This window comes from Meleagris gallopavo, chromosome 14 (genome assembly GCF_000146605.3).
Source record: "Meleagris gallopavo isolate NT-WF06-2002-E0010 breed Aviagen turkey brand Nicholas breeding stock chromosome 14, Turkey_5.1, whole genome shotgun sequence".
NCBI classification, from domain to species: Eukaryota; Metazoa; Chordata; class Aves; order Galliformes; family Phasianidae; genus Meleagris; species Meleagris gallopavo.
The window spans coordinates 13,187,756-13,198,407 of record NC_015024.2 but is presented as its reverse complement, the minus strand read 5'-3'; the positions used below and the strand labels follow the sequence as shown (position 1 = coordinate 13,198,407).

The window sequence follows — 10,652 nt, the reverse complement described above, 5'->3', positions numbered from 1 at the left end:
GCCTCCCGGGCCCGCTTCTTTCTTTCTCCCGCGTCCTCCTCGCCGAGCCTCTGCCGTGCCACGCTCCCGGCACGGAGTGCTAAAGCCCGGTTTTTCCACAGATGAAGTTATTCGCAAACGGCTTCTCATTGATGGCGACGGAGCCGGGGACGACAGGAGGATCAATCTGCTGGTGAAGAGTTTCATCAAGTGGTGCAACTCTGGATCTCAGGAGGAAGGGTATTTGTTTGCTGTTTTTAAGTCTTGAAATGCATTACTTTGCAGTTCAGCACAAAACCGAGCTTCTGCTTAGACAAAGAAAGTAAACTGTGTTCAAATGCATCCAGCCAGGCTGGATGTGGCTCTGGGCAGCCTAGTCTGGTGATTGGCAACCCTGCACACAGCAGGGGCTTGAAACTAGATGATCACTGTGGTCCTTTTCAACCCAGGCCATCCTATGATCTCTGCTATGTTCAGCCCTGTGTGGTTCTCAGGGCAGAGCCCAGGAGCTATGGCAAGAAATGTCAAAAATTACAGAGCAAACCATCCTGAAATCTAACAGTGCAGTGAAGGCTCTGCACGTTGCTTCACAATTCAGCAGCCCTGTTCTTACAACAGGATCACGACTTGAGTGTTCCAGTTGGCAGCTCTGTGTTTGTTCTGCTAGGTGGGGACTGTGCTGCTGCTGCTGCTGTGCTGCCCTGAAAAGAAACAGGAAAACAACAGGCCAAAGAACTAAAGGTTGAGCAACAACGTGTTGTTCTGCTGTAGGGTCTGTGCCGATGCTGGATATGAATTCCAGGAGGACGTTCTGTGATGATGCTGTGCACAGAGAAGCGTTGGAGTGTTTAAATATTAATCGTGGTGGTCACAGAGCCGGCCCTGGTTGGGAAGGGTGTAATCCCTGGAGGAATCTGCCTGTGCTCTAATGCTGCTTTGCACCTTTAAGGACACGATGATAGAATTAATTGGTGCAGCATTCATTATTAACTGCACTTTCAACAGTTATACACTGAATCTTTGAAATATTTTATTACTTGAATAATTGCTGTCGTTTTAACCGTTCCTTACATTACCTGAGGCTTTATTTTCTCATTATATAAAAATGGGCAGGTATTTTCATGCTGCTGAGGAATAAACGTCTTGTTTGCTTTCAGTTACAGTCAGTACCAACGAATGCTGAGTACTTTATCACAGTGTGAATTTTCAATGGGAAAAACTCTTCTGGTATATGACATGAACCTGAGAGAGATGGAAAATTATGAAAAAATCTACAAGGATATAGGTAAAAGATGAGAAAAAAAAATCAATCTTATTTGAATTTCTCTTTCGTAAAGAAGCTCGAGTCACGTCTGATAAACAAAATGTAAACATATAATGGGTGACTTAAAAAAAATGTTTCAATAGCACTCATATTTGCCCTTGTGTCTTATCAGTGTTTAAAGTGTGTATAAATAAAAACTTTTTTTAGTCTGTTAAAGTATAGTTTTGAACCTCGTGGAGCTAGCAGGCCATCGTATAGAATGTAAAGAGCTGTTCGTGATGATTTAGCAGAATGGATTGTTGGCTTTTGTTGTTTGATTTGTGTCTTTCTGTTAAAGAAAATAGTATAGCCGCAGCACACGAGAAGATTTCTGAATGCAAGAAACAAATCCTGCAAGCAAAAAGAATTAGAAAAAATCGCCAGGGTAAGGAGCAATGTTTACAATGTGTGGTTCTATTAATGTGTTATCTTTTAAAATGCATTGTACCAGAAAATAGATTGCACATTTTTGAAAATGCAGAAGAAAATGCTGTCATTAACGCTACATACAGTGTTATCTGGTGGGTTCCACACAGGCCACTGAAAGTTTGGTTGTAAGGGTAAGCCAGTAAATCTCAGTGACACGTAACACCAGGAAAACTTAGAGAGTAGCTCAGAGGTGTTCTCAAGCCAAAGAAACCCTCCGAAGCATCCTTTAACAGTTCAGTTGACTTAAGAACTAAAGCACATTATTAACAGCAAGACAAAAGAGTTAAATAGGCTTACACCCAGCACCAAAAAATCATGTAAGTGTATTCCTTCAGCTCTTTAGGAGGAAAGTAAGAGTTAATACAGGAACAGTTGTTGAAAATGCTGCAGTTCTCTTGCAGCATTTTATTTTTCTCTAAAAATCTTAAATGTCTGTGTAGTATACTATCCACAGTTTCCTATGTGTACATATATATATTAGATTATATATAAAAGCAACACTTAAGATTGATACATAAAACAAATACATGTGAAGCAGTGCGGAGCTATGTAAAGGTCATGTTTTCTTATCCTTTACAAATCCCTGGTACTGGGTAAGTTTGAGTAAGTAATTAAGGGCTTACTATCACCCGATCTTTATTTAAAACTGATTTTCATGTAGTCATCTACTTGGATATGTTATATTTTTATAGATTTTTACATGAATGTTCCTTTTTTATGTGGAAGATACTATGTAGAGATTTGAAAACGTTGAAACACTTTTTCAAGAAGTAGAAAAAATGGACGGGAGATTTTTAATTCTTGTATCTATACCTTCAGAATTTAGACTAATAATATTTAAATTTCTTTCAGAGTATGATGCATTGGCCAAAGTCATACAGCACCATCCAGACAGACACGAAACACTGAAGTAAGTATGAGACTGCGTTAGATTATAATACACCAGCAAATTAACAGTCACCAGATTTGACATTTGCTTGGTTTCACAATTTGGCCTTTTTGTCGCTGTTACGTAGTTTCTTTTGATGCAAGAAAAACTTGTGCTTCATTTTAAAATTGTGCCCTTATCAGCTTTCTTTCATTAATCTCTGTCTGCATGGGTTCAGAAACATTACTAATAATTTCGTATTTGAAGTTTTTCCATTGTTAAGGTGAATGGATGAACTCAGATGTAAATGCACGGCAGTTTATCAGTGACAAGTTGATCAGGAAAGAGAGATAGCGCGGCAGTGCTGTAAAGTGCAGCAGCAAGTAATCATGCAGAATATATATCACACAGGCAAGTAAGATAGAATAAGAAGTACAGAAAGCAAGAGAAAGCTTGTAGAGTTGTTCTGTGTTTTCCTTCCAGTAGTTGTTCCTGCGTGCCTGCTTATAAATTACTACCTTGTGTACCACAATATAACCTGCCCTGGCATGTAGGTAAGACCTACCTGTTGTCCAACTCGTCCTGCATATAACCTCCAGTATTACTTGTCACAGCTGGGTTTGGATCAACTACCTGTGCTTTTGGGTCATTCTGAGCGGTCACGAGGAGGTCATCTTTTGAATATTATTAAGCCACAGAAACATTCCAGGACTCACAGCATCTACAAGTTTGTTCTTCTTTACCTGATTAAAGGCATGACACTAGGTTACTTTCTCATTTAAATGTAGCTCGTGCCTATCCTGCTGTCAGTTTTCAATGAAATTGTAGAGGGAAGCTATTATTTCATGTCCCATGCTGTTTTATGGCAGAAGGAAGATTTTTTTTTATCGTATTATTTACCCTAATATTAGCAATTTGTTTAGCTATAAATTTCTGACACTATTTCATATTCTTCTTTCTCATATATTATATTTTTCTTGGATTTCATTACCTCAATCTTGGTTATTACAGTTCATTCTCTTGTGGCTTAGTTATTTCTTTACTTCACTACTCAGCACATGCCACTTATCAAGGGTTCATAAAAAAGGATTATTAAAAGTGAAGCTTTTCAGATAAGTCAGTTGATTAAGAATGGAAACAACTAATTGATAGTTTTGTTTATTGGGTTTTTTTTGTTTTTTTTTTAAGGTTGCCAGATTGTTAAGATTTGGGAGGGGGGTTGTTTTAATTTTGCACAGTGCATCCAAGTGTCAGTTTCTTGAGCAGAGCTATAAATGTCAGTAAGGTCAGCTAATGAATTTAGCATTTTGGCTTTTCTTAAACTTAATCTCTTATCACCTTAGAAGAGTGTATTCCTAACAATATCCCTTTGCTCATGCACTGTAAGAGTGTCTACACCATATGCCTTGTGCCTTTAGTCCTTCATACCTGTAGTCCAAGACATGGACTTGAACTACAGCAGAGTCTCTATTTTACAGATTTTACAAATCAGACATGGTAAGAGAATGAAAACATCTTTAGAGGGAGCTTACTTCATACGTATTCCAGCTTTAACTAACTTCTCCATGTGATCTCTAAACATAGAAACTGCACAAAGTTTTCCCCTAGTGTTTTAATTACAAGGCTTTCTTTCCCTAGTTTGAGAGAAAAATATAGAAAATCACGTAACGTGAATCAGGAAAAGCCACCCTTAAGTCGGAGTGGAGGGAGACTCATTATCAACTCATAGTTACTAAAAACTCTAGAGAAAACCTCTTGTGAAGAGAAACACCATGGTTTATTGCAAGAGTTACGCTTATAGCTTTAGCAAGTCATACAGCACAATAGGACAAAGTTCAGAAAAATACTTTTTTTAATGCTTTTAAGGGGCTATTTCTTGGAACAACTAGTCCTGCAGCACAAAGGAGGAGAAATTGTTATTGACTTAGTCATGAGTAATGCATAGTAGCCAAGTCAGGAAGTGACAGGAGCAGAACCACTAAATGGCAGTGCCAGTGTAATTACCTGCCTTATCAGAAGAGCTGTTACAGCAAGAAGCAATGACACCAGTCTTAGAAAAGGAGACAGAAAAATGAGAAGATCAGGCAAAGATTTTCTGGAGCTGAAAGTAAAAGAAGTAAAACACCAGGTGTAGCTTGGATGTTGCTAGAAAATTGCTTGTCTTCTCACTGCCTGCTTATAGCTGACAGCAATGCATAAACAGTGCTTGGTGAAACAGAAGCCTTTCAGAAACTAGAAGCCAGATAGTAGTGAAATCATTGCATAAGCCTATAAGCTGTCAGTCTGTTTCCATAATAGGAAGGTTTACAGTGCCACACCCAACCATATTTAAGGCATTCCCCTCCAGATACCAGTGTACTACCTCAGAAATAGACAACACCCTGAGGTTGCATTAAACCAGAGCTTTTTCCCAGCCATCGTGACTGGAAGCCCTTCTGTGATTCCCTGCCCAGACTAGTTGCAGTAGCTCCCAGTGCCTCAGAAAAAAACAACTTTGTTCCCTTGCTGACCTGTATATAGCTTTGCCTGCTAATTAATCAGCCTCAATCCACCTGACCTGTAAAGAAACAGGTTGTTCTCATCATATGGATCATATGATCATATGATCACAAGAGACATTACAGGAAAATGAGAAGGGCCAAACTGGAGGTTTGCTTCATCCTCATTTGAAAGCTAGTCTAGAAAATGGTACCTATTATTCAGTGCCGGATCTCAGAAAGGATTGTAATGGAGCAGATGAGAATAGAAAACAAATGCTTGCAGAAGGGTCCTGAAGAGGGCTTGACAGATTACATATCCAAAGAAGACAAGAATAATAACAAAGATTATAGATGTTGCATACTTCCTTTATCTCTTAATTAAAATAATAACTGGGATGGGAGAGGAAAATGAGAGTATATCCATGGATCGCAGGAATACAAATGTTGCTTTCTAAGGAATAAGCTAAGTCATGTATCATCTGAAATGTGGATTACTCTGTGTAAATTTACTGTAAAGTTCACGATATCCACTACTATGTCTGGTCAGGCTATTGTCAGAGATAGAGTACTTTATCTGACAATTGCTGTGTTCATTGCCTGTTTAAGTAAAGTAGCCTTAGATGTATGTTGTTCATTTTATTATGCTTTGTTTACCTTTGCAGTACTATTAGCCATGCTGTTTATTTATTACTTAGTTTAAACCTGTTTTTCAGTAAATTTAAAAGAGAACTTTAAAAAAAAAAAAATTAACTGTGTCAATTCCTTTCCAGGCAGCTAGAAGCTTTGGGAAAAGAACTTCAACACCTTTCTCACATTAAAGAAAATGTTGAAGATAAGGTAGGTTTTTCATAGAGATTATTGCATAATTATTCAATAGGAACATAATTAAACAGGAATCTGCTATGAGTTGTTTGGCTGTATATGCTCTGAATTTTCTGAATATACTCTTGATCATTCCAGTTGGAGCTGAGAAGAAAGCAGTTTCATGTTCTCCTGAGCACCATCCATGAGCTTCAGCAAACTCTAGAAAGTAAGTGATATTCTTAGGTAATAAATACATGGGCTGGGTTTCAGCAGATCAGAAGATGAGATAGCTTGCAGCAGTGGGCCAGCTACATGCAAATTTGAATACAAAAAAGCTAACTGACTTAACTCTGTGAGGCAGGGAGCCCATGATACAATGGGGTCTAAAGCTGTGAAACACAGGAGCTAAATTCAAAAACATAGTCAAAACATTCTTTTATCATACCAACCATATTTAAAAATCAGTGTTTACTTTTCATGCTCTAATACAGGTAATTTTGTTTTAAATATTATTTACTGGATGCTTGCTACTGGATGCTTGTGTCTTTTGAAGACAGAATAATTGGTATAGTCTGTGAGCATGACCTGATTAACATACACACGTGGCTATAAGAGCAGACTTTCATTCTCTAAGGCCCTCTAGATCTTCTTAAGCAGAATGAACTGTTAATCCTAGATGCAGTTAGCAGAAGGTTATTGTTATTAAGCATTAATGACACTTGCTGAAGTATTAGTCTCTAAAATACATTTTTGTACGACCATAAGATTTATCTTTCAGTTTCTGGAATTTGATGAAGGAAGTAAGAGTTTAGTGGAAGAACAACCTTAGCTGGAATAAACCACCAATAAACAAAAATAGGACATATAATTTGAAGCAGTCTGGCACTATTTGTTTGAATTGATCCTGCAGGATTTACCCCATATTTCCTATAATAACTGTTGAAGAATCAGCCTTAAACATAGCATTTTGTATAAAGCAATACTCAACTACAGATTTAAGGCAGTCAACATAAAATAATTTAGCTGGCACAGCTTTGCACTATAGTTTGTAAATATAATCTAAGCAAATTTAAATAACAGTAATACCTTATTTTAGATGATGAAAAACTTTCAGAAGCTGAAGAATCTCAAGAAACTCCGATGGAAGCAGAGACCAAACAGTAAATATTGTGAAGACTACTGATGGTACTCTTGAAGAATACACATACGTCTTCACTTTGTTTTCGTGCCAATAGAAGAAGAACAGGAGCTGAAAACTTTCTATTGCTTCTATGAATTTTAATACACAAGTACTTGTTTTGCTTTTGTTCCAGGTACAAACAATTTCAGATCTATACATATGGACCCTTTGTATTAATCCATAAACTTTGACAAGAAATATGTTTTGGCTTACAAAATGTGAATCTTCTGTTCATTAATTGTGAACTAAGGTGTTTGCAAATCACTGTCAATAAAAAGTGTTTACAAACAGTTTTCTAGTATTTGGTAGGCATTGAGCTGAATAGTAAAGCCTCTTTTTCTTACTTGATATTACACTTGATAATACACTTGTGCACCTTTGCACAAATCCCAATTTCCATGCCATAATCCAGGTGGGATATAAAACAGAACCAAGGTCTTAAACTTTCAAAGTAGACCAGAATGCACTAGTCCAATTCTGTAGAAGTGATGTATTTTCTATCAGTGTTTCTCAAGGAGTGTAAACCAACAAAAATGCTATACTATCTTTGTTTTTTTTTCCCCCATAAGCTGATCCAAAGCACTGCAGTGATCAGAGCCTCACCATGCTGTGTTCTGTGCATCCATTTAAAAAATGATTTTTGAAGTGACACTTTTAAAACTGCAGTTTAAGTACTTTGTTCTTGTACAACTAGGATTCTAGTCCTGATATAATTCTTTTTTTTCTTGCTTCTGGATTTTATCTGTCAACTGCATATTATGAAACAGGTTGTGGAGCCCTTCCTTCCTCGTGACAACAAACGTAAGTTGTAGGCAACAATTGTAATGTTAATATTAAAGAATCCAAGATACTTTGGTTATTAATAGGGAGTGTAGAGTGCAGTTTGCTGGGAGGTAAGAAATACAGGTTTCAACCTTGCTGACAGGAGAAGAGAATTAAGTGTGCTGTAAGCTTTTGTAAGGCAGCAGGCAAGAATCACGGGGCAGTAGGAGGTCATATCAGTACCTGTTAGCCATATTCTAATATTAGCTGTTAAAACAACCCTTCTGGTGGTTTGGGTAAAGGAAAACGTTTTGGATCTCAATCAGACCACAACATAAGTAGGTTGTCCAGAGGTGTTGTGGGTACCCCATGTCTGGAGGTGTTTAAGGCTGAGTTGGATGGGCCCTGGGCAGCCTGTTCTAGTGCTTGATTCAGTGGTTAGCAACCCTGCCTGTGCTGAGGGGACTGGAACCTGAAGAGCTTTGAGGTCCCTTCCAATCCGAGCCATTCTGTGATTCTATGATATGCTGTTTTCCTAAAATAACAGTACTGTACAGAATGGAGCCACCTCCTCAAACAAGGTAGCAGCTAAGTGGTATTTCTGGGGTTGCAGCTTTGGGCTTCTGTAGTCCAAATGCCACATAATTCCCATTCTCAGTGACAGCGAATTTGTGTGCATTGAGCTGAACAGGCATCTGAGCTTGTTTTGTTTGTATTCCAAGTTTGCTAAAGGCAAGCCAGCTTGAATGAGAAGTGGTACAACTTCAGCAGCACAGTGCAGCTGTAGACTAATAAGCTGTCAAAAGTCTTCTGGTTCACAGCTGGTCGACTCAGAACACGGGGGAAGCTCAGGTTTGCCTGTTGAAGCCTGTATAGACATGCTCTTGTGCACTTAAAATTTTGCAGAATGGAAGTGAGGGGAGCAAACAAAGGATTTTATATGAAAAATAACACTGTCAAGAAGTATTTACTGTTCTGTGTTTTTTTCCCCCTCCTAACAACAGTGAACAGTAAAATATTTTGCAAAGCAACAATAGTAAATTATTGCTACATCAGGGAGGAGTCACCATCACAAATCTATGAATGATGAAGACCATAAATGACAAAGGTGGTGTCACCTGCCTTGGAGAGTAGCCAGAACATGTATGACACCAATTCATTGCAAGTGCAGCCCGGTTGGACTTCAAAAATCTTAGCTCCTGTTTTTTGCAGTGTTTAAACCTCTCAATTCTTGAACAATGAATTTGCACCAAGAGGAAGTCAAATGGAACTCTGCTGCCAGGTGACATTCAAAGTCTTTTATTAAGACAAGATTCAGATTCTCATCTGCTCTGTGTGTGTTGAAAATACTTATCTGTATCCCTTTCATTCTCCTGTTGACTTTTTGTTCCATTACCAGGGACAAATGATTGCCACTGTTTGATCCCTTCTTAGAAAGTTCTCCCGCTACGACCTTTCTTAACCTGCATTGATTCCCAAAGTACACGTGGAGACAACCATGGCATTTAAATAAGAAGTCCTTCCTGCTTTTATGATTTACCTTCTTCCCATAGCAGCTGAGAAATGACTGCATCTCTAAATGCAACAGCTAGATTTCATTGCCGCATGGATACAAAAAAAAACATACAGGCAGACGGGGAGATGCTGAAGTGACAAGCTGACACGAAGCTCCTTTTTGAGGGAGAAAAGAGAAAGAAAAAGGGGAACGTGGACAAGTAGCGTCAGTTTTGCTCTGAGAACCCGCGTGCTTTTTATTCTATAGAATACATACATCAGAATAACGCTACGCTGTATGTGAACCATTGAACATCCGGAGAACAGCCGGCCGGGGGCTGCGGGGCCCTGCGGCAGCGGCAGAGGGCAGCAGACGGCAGCGCTGGATGTGAATGGGAGCAGCGCGCGTGGTTCGACCCGAACCGCGGGCGAGGAGTGGTGATTCTTAATTTTATATATATATATACACACATACATATACATATGTATGTATGTATGTATGTATGTATGTATGTATATGTATATACACATACACATTTTTTTTTCCTTTAGATTGCAAAGTCGCGCTGGATTTTCTATGCATACCCAGCATGGGCGATTTTCAGAGTCTCTCACCTAAGCTACCCTAATTTCTAAAGCCTCTCTTGAAACACTCAGGTGTATAAAACGCTGTGAAGCAGCAAAAGGTCCTGCACTGAAGTCAGTACCCCCTGGCACAACGTGAGCAGCCTGCAATCAAGGTTAGAAGGCATTATTTTTGGAGCAGCCTATGTGAGAACTACAGCAGATACAAAAAGCACAACAACACTGATAGAGCAAACTCTTTGTTACAAAACCACTGTCTTTCAACATCACTATTAGCTAAGCATTTTCACCTGTAATGAACAAGAGCCTGCATGCTATTCTCATAATTATCTGCACCCACAGAGGTGCTCCACTGTCACCATAGTCAGATCACATCACCTACTGCCTCTCTGTGCTCATATCCACTTTTTGGTCTTCATCATCTATGAACTAATTTTTTCCCGAAAGGAGGAATTCAATGACACACCTTTGCTCCATATCAGATGGCATTTTATCAGACTGCCCCTCTGCTGCCATTCATTGCACCGCAACAAAATGTAATGGAACATCGGTGGAAAGGTTCAACATCTGCTGCCATACCACCAACAGCTGCCTCTAATGTTGTGGGCCAGTATAATAAAATAGGAGGCATTACTTTTGGAGCAGCCTACTGCAGCCAAAAAGCCGACACAACCTCCAGCCTCTCCCACATTGGGGCAGGGGAAAAAGCGCAGCAGTGCAGCCCAGCCCAGCCCTGTGGCCATGCTGCTGTGGTCCTGCCTGAACACA

The 10,652-nt window shown here is 39.1% G+C and overlaps 1 protein-coding gene across 1 annotated transcript; it reads left to right on the top strand.

The window, feature by feature from the left end:
• The first annotated feature begins 14 nt into the window (after positions 1 to 14).
• On the top strand, positions 15 to 7,334 carry THOC7 (THO complex 7). Its single transcript, XM_010718666.3, has 7 exons — positions 15 to 219; positions 1,137 to 1,264; positions 1,581 to 1,667; positions 2,564 to 2,621; positions 5,830 to 5,896; positions 6,020 to 6,089; positions 6,960 to 7,334. The coding sequence occupies exons 2-7, from the start codon at positions 1,156 to 1,158 to the stop codon at positions 7,025 to 7,027; spliced, it is 459 nt and encodes a 152-aa protein (XP_010716968.1). The 5' UTR covers positions 15 to 219; positions 1,137 to 1,155; the 3' UTR covers positions 7,028 to 7,334.
• Positions 7,335 to 10,652: the final 3,318 nt, after the last annotated feature.